This window comes from Dreissena polymorpha, chromosome 15, assembly GCF_020536995.1.
Source record: "Dreissena polymorpha isolate Duluth1 chromosome 15, UMN_Dpol_1.0, whole genome shotgun sequence".
NCBI classification, from domain to species: domain Eukaryota; kingdom Metazoa; phylum Mollusca; class Bivalvia; order Myida; family Dreissenidae; genus Dreissena; species Dreissena polymorpha.
Genome location: NC_068369.1, coordinates 52526390 through 52553323, shown reverse-complemented (window position 1 = coordinate 52553323; position 26934 = coordinate 52526390). Strand labels below are relative to the sequence as shown.

Below are 26934 nucleotides of genomic sequence, written 5' to 3'. Positions count from 1 at the left end.
CGGAGACAACGAGTGATAATGTTTTTATCTTTACTGCGAAATGTACATAATTGTGTTGTTTTGGTGTTATTATGATACAGTCCGATACAATACTTGTGTGGATTGTAATGTATTATGCTATGGTATTTTACCGCAAATGTATTTTAAATAGTGTTATTATCATAACATGATTGTAGATGTGTACATTTCAAATAAAATGTGAAGGATTTCCCCCAATTAATGAATTTATACTCAACGAAATAGACATATGTAATTTGCGCCGTTCGTATACGGGTATTTTATTGATTTGCACTCTTCAAAGTCGAACAGCAAGACTAAGTAACGATTCCTCGGCGGAGTCATTAAAACTAAACAATATAAATGGATGCGTGATATTTAACACGAAGTACAAAAGTTATTGTACCCATGAGTTGTCGTTTCAGTTTCAATAGGTCCAACACTTGATTTAAGATGACGATGTGATGTTTCCTAAAAGGGGCCTTTACACAGATTGTTGCATGTTTTGAAGTTTGTTATTAAATGCTTTATATTGATTATTGGAAATAAAAAGCTCCAGTGAAAAATCGAGAATAAAGTTTTTAAAAAAAGTCATACACAACTGGGTTCGAACCACAGACCCCTGGAGTCCTGGAGTAAAAGTATAAACTATTTAGACCACTCGGCCATCCGCGCTCACGCAATTTACACAGAATTTTATGCTTTATAAAAGCATACTGATTATAAATTCATGTAACTTAATTGACATATGGCGAGCATCTCACCCGGAGCAAACACGTTACACATGGCACTCAAATGGAAAACCAGCCATATTTTGTAGACTCGATTACTTTTTAATTTCAGAAAATCTATGTAACATAATAAATAGAGCCAAAATAAAACCAGGCTACAAAACAGATCATTCCCTTATAGAAATAACTATCGATAACAAAATACAAGACAAAGGACCTGGATACTTTAAATTAAATAATACTATACTGCTAAAAGAAGAGTATCAAACACAAATCAAACACGAAATACAGTCAGTAGTAGAACTTCACAAAAATAGTAAACCAAATACCTTATGGGAGCTGATAAAAGGGACTGTTAGAAACGTTAGTATAAAATTTTCATCTGTGACAAAAAAACGAAATCAGGAGAAAGAACATCAAATTATCAAAAAACTAGAGACATTAGAAAACAATTAAACAATAACACTGATGATGATGAAAACATTATAAAATCAATTAGAGAAACAATAATTGAATATGACAATATTGTAGAAGAGAAAATAAATGGCATGTTAATTCGAGCAAGGGCTATACACATTGAACAAAATGAAAACAATCTAAGTACTTTGCAAATTAAGAAAAACGACATTATGAAAGTAAAACCATACACAAACTGAAAATAAACAACAAAGAAATCAGAGACACAAAAACTATATTAGACGAACAGAGTAAATTTTACTCAAACCTTTACAGTAAAAAAACACATTTAAAGTACAACAAAAGTAATACATCAACCTTTTTTGAAACACACATACAACAACTCGCAGAAGATGAGAAACAATCATGTAAAGGTTTATTAACTGAATACGAGTGTCTAACTGCTTTAAATGAAATGGGCAATAACAAAAGTCCTGGTTCAGATGGATTATCAGCAGAATTAAACAAAGTTTTTTGGGATGACATAAAAATATATTACCTAAATTCTATGAACCACTCATATGTAAGTGGAAACTTAACCCAACTTCAAAAACAAAGCATCCTCTCACTCATTCCAAAGCCAGGTAAAGATTTAGAGTCACTAAACAATTGGAGACCCTTAAGCTTATTAAATACTGATTACAAAATTGCAACAAAAGCAATAGCTAACAGAATCTTAAAAGTTATATCGTCAATAATAGCGTCAAGACAAACTGGGTTCATGAAAGGTCGTTATAAAGGTGAAAACATAAGGACCATTTTTGAAACAATCCACTACTTAAATAATAAAACAAACCAGGCTTGCTACTTTTTGCAGACTATGAAAAAGCCTTCGACAGTTTAGACCATGAATTTATGGCTAAATGTCTTGTAAAATATAATTTTAGACCTGAGCTGATACAATGGATTAAGCTTTTCTACAACGACATAAATACTATTATAATCAATAAAGGTCACTTTTTTGAGCCAATAGCCATACAACGTGGAGTAAAGCAAGATTGTCCCTTGTCAACCACCCTTTTTATTCTCAGTATCGAAATACTGTCAAATTATATCGAGAAAAATGAAAATATTAAAGGAATAAAAGTAAACGTTGTTGACATAAAACAAACCCTTTTTGCAGATGACACAACCTACTTCACTGATGGAACAATTAACTCATTCACTGCTTTAATAAACGCAATACAAGATTTTAGTGAAATATCCGGCTTAAAACTAAAAACCCATAAATCAACAGAAATGCGTGTTGGCTCACTAAAACATTCACTTATTAAATTTAAGGAGTACAAAAACTTTATCTGGACCTCTGATGGAGCTAAAACGCTTGGTTTCTATTTCACAAACGATGAAAATCTCGATATGGCAAAAAACATTCAACCAAAATTACAAGAATTTACAAAATGCTTAAAACAATGGGAACACAGAAAATTAACATTAATGGGAAAAGTCACCGTTGTCAAAACATTTGCGCTGCCCAAAATAATGTACTATCTAACAATGCTTCCAATCCCCAAAAATGACACAATACAAACAATTATTAAAAGTATTTTCCAATTTTTATGGAATGGAAAACCTGAAAAAATCAAAAGAACAACATTAGTTAAACCTATTGAACAGGGTGGACTGAATTTAACAGATATACATGCTTTTATACATTCGAATAAGGCTAGCTGGGTCAAAAGATTGACAGACACAAATAATAAAGGTCAATGGAGAATCTTTTACCAGAAAGAATTAAATAATTATGGAGGCGATCTGGTGTTTGAATGTCCTTTAGAAGAAAAACATATTATCACCAATTTTAAAAACGAATTTCTTAGAGATATTCTCTTATCATGGAACAAAGTAAAATCACATTATAACGCAAGACACATCAATAAAACAATATTATGGAACAATTCAACAATAGCACAGAATAATAAACATACATATTTCTACAGTAATTGGTATAACAGAGGCATTACATTCTTAGAACATATATTTGACTTCAGGTCTAAAACCTTTTACAACTTTGACACCTTTAAAAATGTGTACGACATTCCTACAAATGATTACCTCAAATATTACACACTCATCAAAAGTATTACAAAAAGCTACAAACAAAAACTAATTGTAGAAGATTTTTTAAACTTCAACCATGACACATTACTTGAAAAAGTGCAAAGTATAAAGAAAGCATGCAAATATTTATATAACCTACAACAAACCTTTGATGAAAATAAAACTAAACAGCAGCAAACATGGGAAAATATAATGACTTCGTATAACTATAACATAGATTGGAAGAAAACATACCAAATACCATTTAAAGCCTCAATTGACTATAACTTACGAAACTTTCAATACAAAATTCTCCAACGTACATTTCCTACCAATGCATACCTGTAAAAATGTAAATTATCACCTTCTAATCTATGCTCATTCTGTGCTAGCTATAAAGAAAGTTTAATACATATTTTGTATGAATGTAATATTGTACAACCAACATGGAGAGATCTTGAAAACTATTGAGCAAGTAAAGATATATACATTGACCTTAACGTGCTTGACATAGTTTTTGGGACGCAAAAGGTGGTGCAAATAATATGGTAATAAACTACATACTCATTCTTATGAAATCATATATATCCAATGTTAAAAATAGACATGAATCTCTAAATATTGAGACTTTCAAAAATGCTCTCAAAATGAAAATAAAATTGGAAGAAACAATAGCGTTTGAAAGAAATAAAATAGATATACACAAAAACAAATGGCAGAAATTTGTCACACGCTAACATGATCTTTCCTATATCGTAGTATTACTTTCCGTCTAACCTTTTCCTTTTTTCCTACTGAAACTCCTAATAAATTAAAGCGTAACTTTCTAATAATACTTTTACTTAAAGCTCATCAACCCCCTTTTTTACTATCGTCCTCCTCTTGTCATTTTTTTATATAATATTTTAGCATCATCTCCAAAAAAATTATTAAAACTTGTATGCAGAAATTGTATATAATATGAACATACCTTAAAACAATAATTGATATGTTAATGTTGTAAATGTATAACCTTGTGTTTCATATGTATACGAGATGTATGTTTAAATTGAATAATAAAAAAAAAGATAAACTTTACTTCCTTTGCCTATCAAAATGCTTAACCAATCGTTAAGCGTTAACGGTTAAGTGCACTGTGATTGAATATGTGAATAACACATGTTCAATCTTAATTACTCGGAAACATTAAATACAAGTGCATTTAAAAAGGCTTTTCCGCGAAGGGAAAATTATGATATACAACAACAACAACAACAGCCTAAACAAACTTCCTGTACATTTCCAAATAAAAGGCGAACGTTAGTGTTTACGAAATTCTTACACATTCATCGTCAATAACGGACACATTGTTTTGTTGGATTATTACAAGTTGTCAAGTTGCAAGGTAATTGTGTTTTTCTAATATGTTTTTCTACACTTATATGTAGAATATTTAATAATGTCCGTATTACTTCTTATTGCACCTCCCCATTCCAATATATTTTCGTCTGTCTTTCGGATATATTCATTTACACAAGTGGTCTTAAAAATGAAAGTGCAGATATGTTGTTTTTTAATTATGTGCACATTTCTTTGATGAAAATTGAAGAAGACAATCATGAAAAAGAACATTTTTAATGAAGCACTACAATTACATTCCAAACCTTATCAGCTATAACAAAAAATAATAAAAAATAATCCCAATTTTGAATCAATATTTCTCTGGGTATGCAAAAGCGAACATTATAGTACCTAAAATTTAAATAAATTGCTCCTATTGGGAAATCACTATTTTATAATAATATTAAAAGTTTTAACCTTTTTGCGCGGATGATGCGTTGTACTCAGCATAGCAGAATAAATTCATATTGTTCTAGACGCAGTTATGAACACGTCTGTGATGGAATCTGTTTACACTTTTGAACCGGACAACTTTCTGGAATGCCAGATAGCACTCTGGATTTTGCGCATTGTTCCGGGATTTTGCATCTGTGTTGGAACGATTGGCAATCTGTTAAAAACGTTATCATACTAAAACGACTGAATCTACGACGATACCCAGGAATATATTGCTAGTGTTTCTTGCAGTGAGCGACACAACGTTTCTTTGGACGTTAGATCTTCACTACGTCCTATTGGCGTTAAGCGGGTACAGCTTTCTCGGAAATGGCGACTTTCTCTGTAGGACAACTCACTTCGTTGGGTACACAGCTGGAGCCTTCTCTTCGTGGGTAATAGTTCTTTTGACTACGGAAAGAACGTTGGCGTTAAGGGCTCCAGTGTTTTCGCGAAACATGCTAACCTTCAAGAATTGTATTTTAGCATGCGGCGTTACACTGACCGTCATTGCGGTACTCAATTGCGACTTTCTTTACGGTTTCGACTATAAGGATTATGCCAAGGGTGAACAATTTAGTGCTGAATTCCAAAATGTTACTTTAATTACAGCGAGTAACTATATATGTTCCTTTGTGTCAACGTGGTACATGGAGTTTTATTTCGCCGTATGGAATATCATATCAATAACGTTGTATTGTGTTATACCAATTGCTATTACTATTATTGGAAATATAAATATAGCGATGGTAATAGTTTTACAAAGACGACAAAGGGCTAATTTTCGTAAGTCTTAGAAGAAGGTACCGGATTGCGATTTTACCATGACTTTAATCGCAGGCGAATATGAAAGATCACCTAATGGCACCTGTATTGTGTCAACTGATTTGAACGACGCAAACGTCAAGGTGCAAAATACGAACTGTGCAATGGTAGGTACAATTAATTCAGAAAAAAAAAGAAAACCAACGTATAACGGACATTTCCACGTCGCGAAACCAACAAGAAACTGTTCTGCAAATAAACATGATTTATCAATAACCAAATCAGATTGTAAGAAGAAGACACGGCACAAATCCCAAAGACAATTTCAGAAGCATATGGCTGGTAAGGACAAAAGAGGCCAACACGCAACGCGACTTTTGTTTTGTATCTGCACTTGTTGGATACTTTCATACATCCCGTTTTCCGTTTACCAAGTTATCCGAAGAAATATTGATGATGTATCACCCAAAGTGGCTTACATTCTTCAGCTTACAAGAGCAGTTACACATTCATTGTTGTATTTAATTTTTTCATTGAACTTTTTCTTTTACTTCGTTTCCGGAACGCTGTTCAAAAACGAATGGAAGAAAATGGTTAATCAGACGAGACAAGCATTAAAGAGACTTCACATATGTTAACATTGAGACTGGACTAAACATTAGCCGCGTCACGCGAAAATGGGTCTCTGGCAATTGCAGTAACAAACACCAACTTACATAATCGAAGTATGGACAGTAGCTACGATGTCAGTGATAAATAAAAGGCCCGGGCGTAGAGGATTAATTCCACGTCATTTGTGATTGTTCATGCTACCTTTTACTATAACAAAAATACATTAAACGTAGTTACTACATGACTTCATCTGTTAGTTAGTTCAATAGTTTATTGACATCAACATGTAAATTTGAAAATATTAATGTAAATAAATATGTAAAGGACGCATTTACTATTCGAAATTATAATTTCAAAATGACTTATTTATTTTTGAAATTGATATTTTTCTGTACTACCCTTGTAATGTGTCTATGTATCAATTATCAGTATTTGATATTATGCGCAATAATTGATTTCTTTGTTTTTTATTTTTGTTCAAATTATATCATATAAACAATAGTCAATGAAAAGTAATAGTTTATCTTTTCTGTTTTTAAAATTATCGTGTTTCTTCACAAACACACACACACACACACACCCGCACGCACGCACGCATGCAAGCCTGCACGCACGCACGAACGCACGCGCGTTATTGATTTGGTTACCATTATTATATATTGATACGTGAAATTGCTTCATTGCTGTATTTATAAGTGTGTGCATTAAAGACAATGTTCAAATTTGTGAGTGTTAATAAACTGCCTGTTCTGTTCTGGTCTGCTTGTCACTCACTATTTAATAAAAAAGCAACATGCATGGACCCACACATTAACAAAGACAAAGAAACGATATTATATGTTTTAATTATAATTTATATATCAATAATACATATATATTTAATTTATTAATTAATTAATTAATTTATTAATTCATTAATTAATTAATTTATTTATTTATTTATCTATTTATTTATTTATTTATTTATTTATTTATTCATTCATTTATTTATTTATTTATTTATTTATGTTTATTTTTGTCCCTTTAATGTACTTGTCAAATATTTCATGGGTAAAGATTTTGTGCAAGGTATTAAATTTTCTCTCCAGCAAGCGTATGAAAACTCGGCTACATAAGTTTATTTTTCATTAGACTGAGTTGCCGTGATGAATAAAATTTATAATCAAAGCGCTGGATGCACAGAAGTTGTTCGCTATTGCATAATCTTAAACGAAACATAGTTTTCGAAATTATCTTATAGCTTTTTAAATCACAAGTTTGAACTGAACACAACCAGTCAAATTTATAAAGAGTGTGTCCTAACGCACAGATCGAGATGCGTGTGCACTGTTTATCATATGTATATTAAAGAAATAGCTTAAACACAATAACAAAAACTTGTCGCTTTTCTAGAACGAAGGCATTAAAAATGGTAAAATGATAACCAGTAAATATAAAATTAAATTTGCAATCACCATCATAATAAATGAATATTGTGGGACTATCGAATACCTATCACACTAAGAATATAATTTCATGATGGAAATTCCCTTTTAAAAACTTATTTGACACCATATACAATTCATAATAAACAATAAGGTGATTAATGAAAATAACAAAATAAATAAATCTGCGAGAATACTTTTTACTCACGAATTAGGAAGTCATAAAGACAGCGCTGTTGACCCGTACTTTGTTGTTTATGCATTACTTGTTACCCTAGTAGTTCACACGGTGTCAGCCAGTCTCTGACCTTAACATCGGTATAAAACACTCAAGCGCTTTTTCGGCATAGCTGTTTTACCCAGCTTTTGACCTTAAATGCCCTCTACATAACGCCATCAGGAACGAATTAATACATTCGAATATTTTATAGACTGATTCGAGAGAAATCCCCTGAATTTGGCTGCATCACAGTGTCTGTGCACAACGTAAAGGATGTAACACTGTTCAGAGTACGGAATTTCGGACTACTCTCTGCATGTTCAAACGACACATAGACACAAATTGTGACCCTGTAACAATTACGCGTTAAAATCCATCTCGCAGAATTTCTGGTTCTGTACTCGGTCACTTAATTTTCAAAAGAAGACATAATTGATTATCGATAAACACAGTTTTGCTTTCAAGATGAGAAAAAAAACGCTACCGAAATATTATAGTGTCACGTTAAGAGGAAAATCGCTTAATTACCTAACCACAAATGTTTGCCGTACTCGGTCAGCACGTCTGAAAATAGTTCCTGGACGCCAGAATAGGCTACAATTATTTGCCAGTTTGCTGTATTTGCTTTTTTGAATTTGATTTTATTATCCAAATGCATTGTGCTAAAAAAATTTATTTACAACTCGCAGTGAGATTTAAAAAGAAAAATGAGTATTATGCCATATGCGTCCATCATAGCTATAGCCCACCCAGCCTGCGCATGTCTCAGTCTGGTCAGGAGATACATAATGAGACCATAAAACCTTGAGTGATTTTATAGCGGACAGCATCGCCTCTGACCTGACTGTGCAAATGCACAGGCTGGGCTTGAGCTACGCTGGCCGAATAGACATTAGACCCACTTTACTCGGTTATGAAAGTGTGATTGGAATGTTTCGAAAGAAAACTGCGTGTAACATATTTACACACGATATATTTCGATGGCGGCGAGATAACCTCATGATTAGCCATGTGAGGACATGATGTTAACTCCCTTAGTATAATTTGTATCTACTAACACTAATGTGTGGTTTAACTATAATAACACGCATTCCATGCGGTGAATATGCGACAAACAAGTGAGAAAACAAATAAGCAATTATATAATAAATACGATTAAAAAGATAATATTAGTTTTAAAAGCTTAATACCTTATTGATTTTTGTCGATATGCCACATAGAGTAGATTGCACCGTGTTCGGAGAAAACTGGACCTAATGCATGTGTATCAAGTGTCGTCCCAGATTAGCCTGTGAGGTCCGCACATGCTAATTAGGTGCGACACTTTGCGCTCGAACTGGATTTTCGGTAAGAAGACCCTTCAGATAAACGAAAAGTACTATAAAAGCGGAATGTGTCGTCCCTGATTTTTCCTGTATGGACTATTGACTACACAGGCTAATCTGGGACGCACAAGCTTTAAACCTGGCTTTCTTAGAACGCGGCTCAGAAGATAAGCACCCACGTAATAAAAACGATTTAAAGATATTATTAGTTATAAAAGTTTCAATCCGTATTCAATTTTGTCGAAATGTCACTAAAATTCAATCCCGTCTGATCCGTTTGAGATCCAAAATCTTAGTTCAGAAAACTTAATTTCGTATTTATTTGTGTCGATAGTTCCCTTAAATTCTCTTCCGCCTCGGATCCGTTTTAGGGACTAAATCTATTCGTTTTTAAGGTCTTATGGCCTATTATATGAATCGTGTTTTGAGAAAACTGGGCTTAATGCATGTGCGTAAAGTGTCGTCCCATATAAGCCTGTGTAGTCCGCACAGGCTAATCAGGACGACTCTTTCCGCTTTTATGGTATTTTTAGTTTCAAGGAAGTCCCTCCTTACCGAAAGTGTCGTCCCTGATTAGCCTGTGCGGACTGCACAGGATAATATGGGAGGACACGTTACGCACATGCATTAAGACCAGTTTTCTCAGAACAAGGCTCATGTACTAATTCTGCTCCGTGTCAGATCCTGGTGGCACGAGGCGCTGGAGCTTCTGAAGACGGAGTGCCGGTCTGGCGCTGTGCCCCTGCTCTCGCTGCTCCAGGGAACCATCTATATGCGCGTGTACGCCTGGGGCAGCCTCGAACCACGCTTCACCGAGGAGATACCTTATCGGGTGAGTGGGTTCAAAAACTGGGACGAGGGAAGGTGCTCGCGTTGCCATGGGCCCTTGGATGTTATATCACGAGTTTATTATTGGGAAGATATTATTTCAGTTAGAAAACAACATTCACACTACATGAACACGATAAAACGATGTCATCGTCATTATTAGGCACATTTACCAGAGTTTCAATTGCAAATGGATGAGAAAATAAAAGCACCGTTCCACTTTAAACACTTAATATCAAATGTTTCAAGCACGTTTTTACTATTTAAAATTGTATTAATATTTAGAATTTCGGCAAATGTCATCATGCAAACGCTTAAAAATAAAGCTTCCATAATTGTATTTGCATTTCTGGGTATATGTCCATTTATAATTTTAAAAATACTAGTATAAAGTAATGAAACACCATGGAATTTATCAAGAAATCAATTAAGGTTCGCGTTCGGCAAGTGACCATGGACCCGTAAAATACAGGACAATAGACCTTTTCCAAAACGAGGAAACTACCCTTTCGTATTCACGAGTAATGTTTCCTGTTCACTTCCGATGACTACGCTATACAACACGACATAAAAATGACTGTAGCCGGCGTCGCCGCATTGGAACGTTCAATGCATTGAATTTTGGGCTGATACGGTTTTTAGTCTATCCGAATCTTGTACAAAATGAATCACGATTACACAAGTTAAAGCCTGAAGAGACAATAACTTTTTTCTTCCTCTTCAGTTTGTATATATTATCGGGAAAGATCATAAATGAAATAGCAGGGAGCTACGCCCTGCTCCTTTTTGCTTCCATCTACGGCCCCTCTTTGGTTGGTCGACACGAAATAGTGAAAATCTGTTGATATTTAATATATTCTGACAAATATTCAATGACACTCTATTATTCATGGATTTAAAACCTTATTTTAAAAGTTACACTTATAAATTCCATAAATTTCTTAAATTAGTACAAAATGTTACTAAAATGATTCCATATTCCATCCTGCTTCTGTTGAGTAGTACCCTGTACCTTTTTATCCCTATATCTTACCCTACCGTATCCGCAGATTTTAAAGCCATGCCAGCAAGTGTTCACAGCTAGTGTGGATTCGCTGGTCGAGAAAGCCAAATGCGGATCTGCCGAAAGCTGCTTCCTGTTTCTACACCTCGGCGACCCGGATACTGGTCCTACATCATGGTTGCCATTAACAACCATTCGGGGCACAAAGGGCCTAGAGAAACCGGATCTGAAGGTATATATGAGCCGCGTTCTGTGAAACTGTGCTTAATGCGTGTGCGTAAAGTGCCATCCCATAATAGACTGTGCAATCCGCACAGGCTTATCAAGGAAGACACTATCCCTTTTTCCGGAATTTTTCGTTTATAGAAAATCTCTTTCAAACAAAATTCCAATGTAGGCGGAAGTGATCGTCCCTGATCAGCCTCTGCGGACTGAAAATGCGTATCAGGGACGACACTTTGCGCACATGCATTAAGCCCGGTTTTCCCAGACAGCGATTAATGTGAGCCTTTCTACGACAAAACACGTAATAATAGGAAATTAGAGTTATAATATGTGTCGCATTCTGCTAAAACTGGACATGATGCATGTGCGCAAAGTGTCGTCCCAGATTAGCCTGCAAAGTCCTCACAGGCTAATCAGGGACGACACTTTCCGGCCTAATTGGATTTTTGCTAAGAAGAGACGTCATTTAAACGAAAAATGTCATAAAAGCGGAAAGTGTCGTCCCTGATTAGCCTGTGCGGATTGCACATGCTAATCTGGGACGACACTTTACGCACACGCATTATGCCCCGTTTTATCAGAACATGACTCATATTTACCCTGGAATATGTTTATTATTATATAATGTTTTTAATTGAATAGAGAGTCAAATACTGTTACGTCATGACATTTTTTGACGCTGTAAAACGTATACATATCTGGTAGTTTATGTGTGATCATTTACGTATAAGCATCAAAAGTGTACTTTAGAGATTCATTATAATAACAAGATTATAATTTAAGAAAATAAAAAGGTGTGCCTATTGAGATTCAAACCAGTGTCCTTTAGATAAAAAGGTTATAGCTTTAATCACTTGTCGATCTGTGAAAGACGTTTAATACTTTATACACCGTTGACTGATCAACATGCTGCAACGCAATTTAACCAAAGTAACAGAAACATTCCAAATGACTATAATAAGTTTTCCGTTTTTACCGCTTTATAATTGTATCATTTTCAAATGATATTATTCATAAACGGAACTGCATTTTCAACATGAGTCTACGCCATTAGTGTTATTTCGCTTCCTGATTTAATTTGTCATTTAATTTGTTGAATTTATGACAAAAATCGTACTATTTAGCAAGGGAGTTAACTCGGTACAGTGTGATTTATTTTACAAAACGTAGTTTTCTCCCTTGTGTCATTCTTTTTTAAGAGTTCGATGTGTCTTATTTAGATTTTAATTTTAACCTTAATGACATTAGTTGATAAAAAACAAGAACACTTTATCATAGGGCAGATACCTATATTGAAGTCAGATAATGAATTTTCATTTTACGCACAGAATATCTCAGGCCAATTAAATTTACAAAACTGCGCTTGACAGACACAAGAATTATAATCCATACGCAAAAAGCGCCATATGACTATCAATAAACATGGTAGTTAAAATATCTTTTGTAGGCCAATCTGGCCGCAAAAGGACAATAAAACTAGTTTAGCCTGCATATTCCAGATCACAAAAGTATCGACAGATACAACAAACGCCAGCACGTTCATCATAGACATTTCCACAAACCGACCAGCCCCGTTCGTTTGGTTGGAAGCAACAGGTTTCAAGGGCCGTTTTTCCGACAACGGGTTCTTGTTATGTGAGATAACCAGTTCCGTCCGGTTTTACGCCTGGGAGACGGTTTCTGAGGAGACATTAAGGATAGCGTTGACAGTTACGTCGCTGATGGATGTATACCGATAGAAAATAGGGCGCTAAGTGTCGTCCCATATTAGCATGTGCAGTCCGCACAGACGAATCAGGGACGACACTTTCTGCCTAAATTTGATTTTCACTTAGAAGAGACTTCCTTTAAACAAAAAACACCGTGAAAGCAGAATAGTCGTCCGTAATTAGCCTGAGGGGACTGCACAGGCTAATCTGGTATGACATTATAGACACAAGCATTTAACCCCCTTTCTAAAGAGCGCGGACCGTTTGTGAGAACGTTGAAGCGTACATCGTCACCAAAGGATTAGACACTCCCAATATGCTTAATGGTATAATTTGACAAGGTAGAAAGGGCATTCAAACCCCAATGTGACGATCAGAAATAAACTATGTAATGAGAATGATAGCCAGAAATAAAAGACTACTAAAGATAATCCCACTTTGATAAAATGGGACTGGTTTTAACATGAACGGATTAAACCAAATTTAGCTTCAATGTTACAAATCTGTAATACTTTTGTACCATTCCAAAAATGGGCGCAATTAAAATAAGGTGAACCGGATTGATAACCAGAACGATGGAAAATTGGCTACTAAGAACTGGAAACGTGGTTTACATGTCACTTAAAAGAAAATCGCCGTTTTAAAACTACCTGTAGTTAAACATATTGTTGTATTACATGTTTGAATGTGAACCACCATTGATGCGACACAACTCTAAACAAGATGATCAGGCTACCATTCACGTGTTTTGTGTCCACAACGGTGTCAACAACCAGAAGGCGCAATCGTAATACATCGAATTTCTCCGGAATCCTCCGTAGCTGATTTTAGCAATAAATCGTCTGCGGATCCAGACTGCCAGAAGACGTTGACTCGAAGGCTCACTCACATCGACGAAAATGTTGACTATAATAATGGTGGTGATTTAATTTGTATGATAAGTGTTCCTACACAATCTATTTATTTTGTTTGATGTTACTGAGAAAATTGATGATAAAGACTTGAAACAATCGAATGCGTATCATTTTTTTCTCAAAGGTAGCAATTGTATCGGTGAATAACACATAATCCCATCGTGAAACGTGAAAAGGGAGTTTAATGCATGTGCGTAAATTGTCGTACCAGATAAGCCTATGCAGTCCGCATAGGCTAATCAGGATCGACACTGCAGCTTTTATGATATTATTCATTTAAAGGGGCCTTTTCACAGATTTTGGCATATTTTGAAGTTTGTCATTAAATGCTTTATATTGATTAATGTCAACATTGGATCTTAAAAGCTCCAGTGAAAAATCTAGAATAAAATTTAAAAAAGGAAAAAAAAGTAGCCGGTACCATGACTCGAACCAGTGACCCCGGAGTCCTGGAGTTAGTCTGAAGTAAAAACGCATTAGCCCTCTCGGCTATTCCGCCGGGTATACTCAGCTAAAAGTATTTTATACCTTATATACGCAATCTTCGTAGTTTCGTAAATTTAAACGACAACAACAGAACTCTTCAAATTATTCAATCGTTTCGCGTTGCAACGCTTTATAATTTTTAGGTTTTCAAATCGTCAAAAGATACATCTAATGGCTATATTGGAATATGGTTAATGTTCAGTAATACTGTTTCCTCACAAATATCATAACTAAAACGAAAATTTGCGATTCTGAAACAACTTTTTTCAATTTTGTCAATTTACCAAACCGTGAAAAGCTCCCTGTAAAGAAATTCGATTCCAAGCGAAAATCCAATGTAGACGGAAAGTGTCGTCACTGATAAGCCTGTGTGGACTGCACAGGCTAATCTGGATTGGCACTTTACGCACATCCATTAAACCCCTTTTTTCACAGGGAACGACTCATATAGTCCCATCGGGGAACGTGATGCATGTCAACATTTAAATTTCAGTAATAAGTAAGCATGGATGATAAATAAAATTGTTGACTTCTTAAAATATTTTATCTCTGTAAACTTAACAAGTGTGTGAAACAAATATTGTCAAAACGAATCGGACAAAATCAAAGAGCTTAAAAATAACTTCAGTATTTTCAAAATAGACACCATGTGTTGAATTGTGTACTGTAATTATTTGAAAACCGAATCATAAACGGTTACTTTATAATTGAATATAGACCTATAAACCGTCGCCACGCCACTTTTCACGGGAGCTTTGTTAGTGAGATCTTAATTGTTTTTTCTGCTGTGTTTGTATGACGTTAATAAACGTCAATCAACGTAATTACGTAATCGCAGAGACAACGTAGCCGTTGTTCTGTAGCTATAACGTTCTGGTGTGAATGAATTATGAATTCGTTCCCTGAAAAGCGCACGAGTTAGACAATGAATACATAACTTTATATGTCAGACGCTGACTGGTTGACAGATGATATAGGATGTAGTATATTCGCCGACGAAATCGTCCGGCATTTGATAAGTTACGTTACGCTAACTTAATAATGAAGGCAATATCCCGTTTCCTGGTCGCATGTTAAAGTAGCATTACAATGGTGCATTTTAAACGTGAAATATGAAATTGTGTGCGCATGTATATGTGGGCGACTTAACATTTTGTTTTTGTGCAAAATGTAACAAAACAACCACATACACAATGTCTGTATTTACGAAAGTATTTTACAAATTAACTCAATGTGAATTCGGTTAGTGGTCACCATACCGGACAGGTGGGGTTTCCTCCGGGTATTCCGCCCCCTCCAAGAACACAAGACCACAACAACAACAAAAACACTACTAAATATCACAGGGATATTTAATAAAAATGCTCTACATGCTACAAATATATACAACTGTAAAATTTTCTGCACAACACCAGGGTCTGAACAAAAGCAAAAATATTCGCTTCCAAAAGGAATATGGAAATTACAACTAGAACTATCAGTTTTCAGATGTGCACACTTTTGTCCAAGTAAGGATTTGTGAGCTTTTTTGAAAAAAAGGTTTCGTGTTAACTGAATGAATGATCGTAGTTTATTGCCAAGTTTATTATTTTCTGAAAGATAAATGTCTTGGCTGTTGGTATACCGTTTATTTGTTGTAATTAATGCTTTTGGAAGCGATTTTTTCGCTTTTGTTAAGACTACACTGTTGTGCAGGAAATTTGACGGTTGTATCCCGTGTATACTGTTATAAAATGTAAAGTATTTTTCTTAAAGTTCCATGTGGACACAAGACAAAATACAGACCCGATATACTATACACAAATAAATGAACACCCTTCAGTGCCTAACAATTGTTTGAATAGCCTCCTGTTACTTTTAGTGAAAACGTTGGCACACTTGAACTTTAATTAACTTTAATTAATGCGGACTGCACAGGCTAATCATCTGAGACAATCATTTAACTTACAAACATTAACCCTTTGCATGCTGGGAAATTTGTCGTCTGCTAAAATGTCTTCTGCTGAATTTCTAAAATTAGCATTTTCTTTCATTTTTTTCAAAGAATACTATCAGAATAGCAAACAGTATGGATCCTGATGAGACGCCACGTTCTGTGGCGTCTCATCTGGATCTTAACTGTTTGCAACGGCCTTTTAAATTCGGTTCCAGCACTCAAAGGGTTAAGGCCGGTTTTCCTAGGGCGAGGCTTAAACCATGTTCATGACAGCTCGGCGGAATCATAGAAATTAAAATTCACATTGTAATAATTTAACGCTGTCGACAACTTCCTTCGTTTGATTAATGACCGAAAAAATCAGAGAGCGTTTGATAACTATACGCGGAAAGAGTTGGTTGTTTTTTTTTTTACAAATCAACGCATGCATGATGTTATTACGGAATTCCATAAACGACAGCCTACTGTCTACCACCAACTGCTTACTGTCAACTGTCTACTGCTGACTGTCAACTGTCTACTGTCAATTATACTACTATAGTTATATAGTCTATTGTCTTCTGTTAACTGTCTACTGTTATAGATACAGGCGTATTGAGCAGTTCGTTTTTTTTTCGTTTTAAATTAATATAATACCGATGCTTTCTTTCATAAATATTGATTAAAATTCGTTTGTTCGAGTGTCTACTAGACTTTATTTTGCAACCTTGCCAAGTGACTGTATTCAATATTGTCGACATATTGCCGTCGGAAACCGTGCTATATCGATGTTTGTTGATTTGCTAACTGTGTAACCACTTAAATATAGCAAAAATAATTGTGTCTGAACAAGCTCACTGAATACTAGTAAATACGATTTTGCGTGTTTCCACAAGTGAAATAGTGAAATACGATCTCATTTCATCGTGAATGACCATTTTTTAACGCGACACTACATACTTGACTCAAAATTCGTTTATTTGCGTTGGTCGTAAAGATATAGATGACAGCACAATAAAACTGAAACAACCCTGTTTTATAAGCAATAAAATCGGACAAAACCGACTTTAAGCCTGACAAATCCTGAGCAATGACGAGCAAATTTGCAAAAAGCGAGTCAAATTAGGCCAGCGAGTTCGCAAAATAAAACTGGATGAAACAGTTAAGACAGGTTTTCAATGATCCAAATGTGTTCGACGGATGAATAATTTAAGTCATACGATACCGGTTGTATAGTGGGAAAGGATTAAATGACACAACACGCTGTTTTTAAACGGTAAAAATTGTTTACTTCTATAAACATCGGCGAAAGATTGTCTTTAGGTCAAAACCAGTTTTTTTGTTATTTGTTGTCTCGAAATTAGTTCAAAATAGTAAGGACTTTGGGTATTTAATAACGCACGATTGAAAACTACTAAAGGGACGAATACAGTAGCGATTTTCCCTGACAAAGATTGTCAGGGACGCAGTTCACAGCTTATGTCTGTAACGGACAAATACCCTTACAAACGGTTTTCCCTGGCATAGATTGCCATTGACGCAGTTAACAGCTTACATGTATGTCAGTAACGGGAAGATACCCTTATAAACGGTTTTCTCTGACAAAGATTGCCAGGGACGCAATGCATGTAGCTTATTCCAATAACGGACAGATACCCTTATAAACGATTTTCTCTGACAAAGATTGCCAGGGACGCAGTTCACAGCTTATGTCAGTATCGGACAGAAACCCTTATAAACGATTTTCCCCGACAAAGATTGCCAGGGACGCAGTTCACAGCTAATATCAGTAGTGAGCAGAAACCCTTATAAACGGTTTCCCCAGGCAAAGATTGTCATTTACAGAGTATGTCAGTTATAGACAGATACCCCTACAAACGGTTTTCCATGGCAAAGATTGCCAGGGACGTAGTTCACAGCTTATGTCAGTAATGGACAGATACCCCTACAAACGGTTTTCCATGGCAAAGATTGCCAGGGACGTAGTTCACAGCTTATGTCAGTAACGGACAGATACCCTTATAAACGGTTTTCCTTGACAAAGATTGCCAGGGACGCAGTTCACAGCTTATGTCAGTAACGGACAGATACCCTTATAAACGGTTTTCCCTGCCAAAGATGGCCATTAACGCAGTGCACATCTTATGTCAGTTACGGTAAGACACTCTTATAACGGTTTTCCCTGGCAAAGATGGCCATTGAAGCAGTTCAAAGCGTATGTCAGTAACGAACAAATACCCTTACAAACGGGTTTCCATGGCAAAGATTGCCAGGCACGCAGTTCACAGCTATTGTCAGTAACGTACAGATACTCTTATACACGGTTTATCCTGGCAAAAATTGTCATTGCCGCAGTTCATAGGTTATGTCAATAACGGATAGATACCCTTATAAACGGGTTTCCCTGGCAAAGATTGCCATTGACGCAGTAAATGATAAGTTCGTAACCAGTATACCACATAGGCCATTTGCATTCACTAGTGAAGAAGCAAAGGAAAAACATTCAAAACAAAGTACCGGTATATGTACTTGTTGCTAGATGGGCGAGACAAATACTTGAAAACATAATTTCCCGCAAGTGCTCTGATCTAGTTCAGAGCAAAGAGCAAATTTCAAAGTACGTACATAACTACTCAATGCAAAACGGAAGAACACGTCATCCGACAAAGTACAAATAAATGTTGACGACAGCTGTATCGTGCACTTTTACAAGTGAATTTCCCAATGCTTTACATATCGCGTTTTTTTGCAAATTTGTTACCATATAAGGTCTTGTATGATAACAGTTTGTTTTTCGTATGTAGAAAGTTTATTTAAATTTTAGTTTAAACATTATCTGATCTTCGCTTAGCCTGTGAAGTCGCACAGGCTAATCAGGGACGAAACTTTCCGCTTAAATGGTATTTTAAGTTTAAAGGAAGTCCCTTTTTACCGAAAATCTAGTTTTAGCTGAAGATGTCGTTCCAGATTAGCCTGTGCGGATTGCAATCCGCACAGGCTAATCAGACGTCACTTTCCGTGTTATGGAAATTTTGTTTTAAAGTAAGTCCCAGTGAAATCAAGTTTTCGCGGAGATTGTCGTCCGAGATAAGCGTGTGCAGTTACGCGCACAGAAGCACATATATAGTCCAGGGCGCAAAGGGCCTAGAGAAACCGTATCTGAAGGTATATATGAGCCGCGTTCTGGGAAACTGTGCTTAATGCGTGTGCGTAAAGTGCCATCCCATAATAGACTGTGCAATCCGCACAGGCTTATCAAGGAAGACACTATCCGCTTTTACGGAATTTTTCGTTTATAGAAATTCTCTTCCAAACAAAATTCCAATGTAGGCGGAATTGATCGTCCCTGATCAGCCTGTGCGGACTGAAAATGCGTATCAGGGACGACACTTTGCGCACATGCATTAAGCCCGGTTTTCCCAGACAGCGACTAATGAGAGCCTTTCTACGACAAAACACGTAATAATCAGGGACGACACTTTGCGCACATGCATTAAGCCCGGTTTTCCCAGACAGCGATTAATGTGAGCCTTTCTACGACAAAACACGTAATAATAGGAAATTAGAGTTATAATATGTGTCGCGTTCTGATAAAACTGGGCTTGATGCATGTGCGTAAAATGTCGTCCCAGATTAGCCTGCGAAGTCCTCACAGGCTTATCATGGACGACACTTTCCGGCTTAATTGGATTTTTGCTAAGAAGGGACGTCATTTAAACGAAAAATGTTATAATAGCGGAAAGTGTCGTCCCTGATTAGCCTGTGCGGACTGCACATGCTAATCTGGGATAACACTTTACGCACATGCATTATGCCCAGTTTTATCAGAACATGACTCATATTTACCCTGGTATATGTTTATTATTGTATTATGTTTTTAATTGAATAGAGAGTCAAATACTGTTACGTCATAACATTTTGTGACGCTATAAAACGTATACATTCATTCAAATATCTGGTAGTTTATGTGTGATCATTTATGTATAAGCATCAACAGTGTACTTTAGAGCTCCATAATAATAAGATTATAATTTAAGAAAATAAAAAGGTGTGCCTATTGAGATTCAAACCAGTGTCCTTTAGATAAAAAGGTAATAGCTTTAATCACTTGTCGATCTGTTAAATACATTTAATACTTTATACACCGGTAACTGATCAACATGCTGCAACACAATTTACCGGTAACCAAAACAACAGAAACATTCCAAATGACTAAAGCAAAGTTTTGGGTTTTTACCGCTTTATGATTGTATCATTTCCAAATGATATTATTCATAAACGGAACTGCATTTTCAACATGAGTCTACGCCATTAGTGTTATTTCGCTTCCTGATTTAATTTGTCATTTTATTTGTTGAATTTATGACAAAAAGTCGTACTATTTAGCAAGGGGGTTAACTCGTTACAGTGTGATTTATTTTACAAAACGTAGTATTCTCCCTTGTGTCATCCTTTTTAAAGTTCAATGTGTCTTGTTTAGATTTTAATTTTAACTTAATGACATTAGTTAATAAAAAAAAAACAAGAACACTTTATTATTTGGCAGATACCTATATTGAAGTCAGATAATGAATTTTCATTTACGCACAAAATATCTCAGGCCAATTAACTTTACAAAACTGCGCTTGACAGACACAAGAATTATAATTTATAATCCAACGCAAAAAGCGCCATATGACTATCAATAAACATGGTAGTTAAAATATCTTTGGTAAGCCAATCTGGCCGCAAAAGGACAATAAAACTAGTTTAGCCTGCATATTCCAGATCACAAAAGTATCGACAGATACAACAAACGCCAGCACGTTCATCATAGACATTTCCACAAACCGACCAGCCCCATTCGTTTGGTTGGAAGCAACAGGTGTCAAGGGCCGTTTTTCCGACAACGGGTTCTTGTTATGTGAGAGAACCAGTTCCGTCCGGTTTTACGCATGGGAGACGGTTTCGGAGGAGACATTAAGGGAAGCGTTGACGGTTACGTCGCTGATGGATGTATACCGATAGAAAATAGGGCGCTTAAATCTTGTGTGATAAAGTTTATGTATATATGAGCCTCGTTCTAGGAAAACGTGGCTTAATGCGTGTGCTTTAAGTGTCGCCCCATATTAGCCTGTGAAGTCCGCACAGACGAATCAGGGACGACACTTTCTGCCTAAATTTGATTTTCACTTAGAAGAGACTTCCTTTAAACAAAAAATACCGTGAAAGCAGAATAGTCGTCCGTAATTAGCCTGTGCGGACTGCACAGGCTAATCTGGTATGACATTATAGACACAAGCATTTAACCCCCTTTCTAAAGAGCGCGGACCGTTTGTGAGAACGTTGAAGCGTACATCGTCACCAAAGGATTAGACACTCCCAATATGCTAAATGGTATAATTTGACAAGGTAGAAAGGGCATTCAAACCCCAAAGTGACGATCAGAAATATGCTATGTAATGAGAATGATAGCCAGAAATAAAAGACTACTAAAGATAATCCCACTTTGATAAAATGAGACTGGTTTTAACATGAACGGATTAAACCAAATTTAGCTTCAATGTTACAAATCTGTAATACTTTTGTACCATTCCAAAAATGGGCGCAATTAAAATAAGGTGCAGCGGATTGATAACCAGAACGATGGAAAATTGGCTACTAAGAACTGGAAACGTGGTTTACATGTCACTTAAAAGGAAATCGCCGTTTTAAAACTACCTGTAGTTAAACATATTGTTGTATTACATGTTTGTAATGTGAACCACCATTGATGCGACACAACTCTAAACAAGATGATCAGGCTACCATTCACGTGTTTTGTGTCCACAACGGTGTCAACATCCAGAAGGCGCAATCGTAATACATCGACTTTCTCCGGAATCCTCCGTAGCTGATTTAAGCAATAAATCGTCTGCGGATCCAGACTGCCAGAAGACGTTGACTCGAAGGCTCACTTACATCGACGAAAATGTTGTCTATAATAATGGTGGTGATTTAATTTGTATGATAAGTGTTCCTACACAATCTATTTATTTTGTTTGATGTTATTGATAAAATTGATGATAAAGACTTGACACAATCGAATGCGTATCATTTTTTTCTCAAAAGTAGCAATTGTATCGGTGAATAACACATAATCCCATTGTGAAACGTGAAAAGGGAGTTTAATGCATGTGCGTAAAGTGTCGTACCAGATTAGCCTATGCAGTCCGCACAGGATAATCAGGATCGACACTGCAGCTTTTATGATATTATTCATTTGAAGGGGCCTTTTCACAGATTTTGGCATATTTTGAAGTTTGTCATTAAATGCTTTATATTGATAAATGTCAACATTGGACCTTAAAAGCTCCAGTAAAAAATCAAGAATAAAATTAAAAAAGGAAAAAAAGTAGCCGGTAACATGACTCGAACCAGTGACCCCCGGAGTCCTGGAGTTAGTCTGAAGTATAAACGCATTAGCCATCTCGGCTTTTCCGCCGGATATACACAGCTGTATTTTATACGTTATATACGCAATCTTCGTAGTTTCGTAAATTTAAACGACAACAACAGAACTCTCCAAATTATTCAATCGTTTCGCGTTGCAACGCTTTATAATGTTTAGGTTTTCAAATCGTCAAAAGATACATCTAATGGCTATATTGGACTATGGTTAATGTTCAGTAATACTTTTTCCTCACAAATATCATAACTAAAACGAAAATTTGCGATTTAGAAACAACTTTTTCCAATTTTGTCAATTTACCAAACAGTGAAAAGATCCCTTTAAAGAAATTCGTTTCCAAGCGAAAATCCAATGTAGACGGAAAGTGTCGTCACTGATAAGCCTGTGTGGACTGCACAGGCTAATCTGGATTGGCACTTTACGCACATCCATTAAACCCTTTTTTACAGGGCACGGCTCATATAATCCCATCGGGGAACCATAGGCGCTCGATTTCAATGTTTATATTTATTTTTATTATTATTATTATTTTGTTTTTAGTTACCCGTAGTTTATTATAATGCAAACACATACTAAATCAATAAAAATCTTCCAACAAAACGTCTGCTTAAAAAAAGTTCGACTATGTACAATTTCTATGTACATAGTCGAACTTTTTTTAAGCAGACGTTTTGTCGGAAGTTTTTTTATTGATTTATTATGTGTTTGCATTATAATAAACTACGGGTAACTAAAAACAAAATAATAATACTAAAAAAAATAAAAAAAATATAAACATTGACATCGAGCGCCTATGCGGGGAACGTGATGCAGGTCAACATTTAAATATCAGTAATAAGTAAGCATGGATGATACATGAAATTGTTGACTTCTTAAAATATTTTATCTCTGTAAACTTAACAAGTGTGTGAAACAAATATTGTCAAAACGAATCGGACAAAATCAAAGAGCTTAAAAATAACTTCAGTATTTTCAAAATAGACACCATGTGTTGAATTATGTACTGTAATTATTTGAAAACCGAATCATAAACGGTTACTTTTTAATTGAATATAGACCTATAAACCGTCGCCACGCCACTTTACTTCTTTTCACGGGAGCTTTGTTAGTGAGATCTTTATTGTTTTTTTCTGCTGTGTTTGTATGACGTTAATAAACGTCAATCAACGTAATTACGTAATCGCAGAGACAACGTAGCCGTTGTTTTGTAGCTATAACGTTCTGGTGTGAATGAATTATGAATTCGTTCCCTGAAAAGCGCACGCGTTAGACAATGAATACATAACTTTATATGTCAAACGCTGACTGGTTGACAGATGATATAGGATGTAGCATATTCGCCGACGAAATCGTCCGGCATTTGGTAAGTTACGTTACGCTAACTTAATAATGAAGGCAATATCCCGTTTCCTGGTCGCATGTTAAAGTAGCATTACAATGGTGCATTTTAAACGTGAAATATGAAATTGTGTGCACATGTATATGTGTGCGACTTAACATTTTGTTTTTGTGCAAAATGTAACAAATCAACCACGTACACAAAGTCTGTATTTACGAAAGTATTTTACAAATTAACTCCATGTGAATTCGGTTAGTGGTCACCATACCGAACAGGTGGGGTTTCCTCCGGGTATTCCGCCCCCTCCAAGAACACAAGACCACAACAACAACTAAAAAACTTTTAAATACCACAGGGATATTTAATAAAAATACTCTACATACTACAAATATATACAACTGTCAAATTTCCTGCACAACACCAGGGTCTGAACAAAAGCAAAAATTTTCGCTTCCAAAAGGAATATGGAAATTACAACTAGAACTATCAGTTTTCAGATGTGCACACTTTTGTCCAAGTAAGGATTTGTGAGCTTTTTTGAAAAAAAGGTTTCGTGTTAATTGAATGAATGATCGTAGTTTATTGCCAAGTTTATTATTTTCTGAAAGATAAATGTCTTGGCTGTTGGTATACCGTTTATTTGTTGTAATTAATGCTTTTGGAAGCGATTTTTTCGCTTTTGTTAAGACTACGCTGTTGTGCAGGAAATTTGACAGTTGTGTCCCTTGTATACTGTTATAAATTGTAAAGTATTTTTCTTAAAGTTCCATGTGGACACAAGACAAAAATACAGACCCGATATACTATACACAAATAAATGAACACCCTTCAGTGCCTAACAATTGTTTGAATAGCATCCTGTTACTTTTAGTGAAAACGTTGGCACACTTGAACTTTAATTAACTTTAATTAATGCGGACTGCACAGGTTAATCATCTGAGACAATCATTTAACTTACATACATTAACCCTTTGCATGCTGGGAAATTTGTCGTCTGCTAAAATGTCTTCTGCTGAATTTCTAAAATTAGCATTTTCTTTCATTTTTTTCAAAGAATACTATCAGAATAGCAAACAGTATGGATCCTGATGAGACGCCACGTTCTGTGGCGTCTCATCTGGATCTTAACTGTTTGCAACGGCCTTTTAAATTCGGTTCCAGCACTCAAAGGGTTAAGGCCGGTTTTCCTAGGGCGAGGCTTAAACCATGTTCATGACAGCTCGGCGGAATCATAGAAATTAAAATTCACATTGTAATAATTTAACGCTGTCGACAACTTCCTTCGTTTGATTAATGACCGAAAAAATCAGAGAGCGTTTGATAACTATACGCGGAAAGAGTTGGTTGTTCTTTTTTTACAAATCAACGCATGCATGATGTTATTACGGAATTCCATAAACGACAGCCTACTGTCTACCACCAACTGCTTACTGTCAACTGTCTACTGCTGACTGTCAACTGTCTACTGTCAATTATACTACTATAGTTATATAGTCTATTGTCTTCTGTTAACTGTCTACTGTTATAGATACAGGCGTATTGAGCAGTTCGTTTTTTTTTTCGTTTTAAATTAATATAATACCGATGCTTTCTTTCATAAATATTGATTAAAATTCGTTTGTTCGAGTGTCTACTAGACTTTATTTTGCAACCTTGCCAAGTGACTGTATTCAATATTGTCGACATATTGCCGTCGGAAACCGTGCTATATCGATGTTTGTTGATTTGCTAACTGTGTAACCACTTAAATATAGCAAAAATAATTGTGTCTGAACAAGCTCACTGAATACTAGTAAATACGATTTTGCGTGTTTCCACAAGTGAAATAGTGAAATACGATCTCATTTCATCGTGAATGACCATTTTTTAACGCGACACTACATACTTGACTCAAAATTCGTTTATTTGCGTTGGTCGTAAAGATATAGATGACAGCACAATAAAACTGAAACAACCCTGTTTTATAAGCAATAAAATCGGACAAAACCGACTTTAAGCCTGACAAATCCTGAGCAATGACGAGCAAATTTGCAAAAAGCGAGTCAAATTAGGCCAGCGAGTTCGCAAAATAAAACTGGATGAAACAGTTAAGACAGGTTTTCAATGATCCAAATGTGTTCGACGGATGAATAATTTAAGTCATACGATACCGGTTGTATAGTGGGAAAGGATTAAATGACACAACACGCTGTTTTTAAACGGTAAAAATTGTTTACTTCTATAAACATCGGCGAAAGATTGTCTTTAGGTCAAAACCAGTTTTTTTGTTATTTGTTGTCTCGAAATTAGTTCAAAATAGTAAGGACTTTGGGTATTTAATAACGCACGATTGAAAACTACTAAAAGGACGAATACAGTAGCGATTTTCCCTGACAAAGATTGTCAGGGACGCAGTTCACAGCTTATGTCTGTAACGGACAGATACCCTTACAAACGGTTTTCCCTGGCATAGATTGCCATTGACGCAGTTAACAGCTTACATGTATGTCAGTAACGGGAAGATACCCTTATAAACGGTTTCCTCTGACAAAGATTGCCAGGGACGCAATGCATGTAGCTTATTCCAATAACGGACAGATACCCTTATAAACGATTTTCTCTGACAAAGATTGCCAGGGACGCAGTTCACAGCTTATGTCAGTATCGGACAGAAACCCTTATAAACGATTTTCCCCGACAAAGATTGCCAGGGACGCAGTT

At 35.7% G+C, this 26934-nt stretch overlaps 1 protein-coding gene across 1 annotated transcript; it reads left to right on the top strand.

Moving 5' to 3' along the window:
- Positions 1 to 4521: 4521 nt before the first annotated feature.
- Positions 4522 to 14165, top strand: LOC127860968 (beta-mannosidase-like). Its single transcript, XM_052399302.1, has 4 exons — positions 4522 to 4608; positions 10067 to 10217; positions 11263 to 11448; positions 12941 to 14165. Exons 2-4 carry the CDS (start codon positions 10158 to 10160, stop codon positions 13178 to 13180), a joined length of 486 nt encoding a protein of 161 aa, XP_052255262.1. The 5' UTR covers positions 4522 to 4608; positions 10067 to 10157; the 3' UTR covers positions 13181 to 14165.
- The last annotated feature ends 12769 nt before the right edge of the window (positions 14166 to 26934 follow it).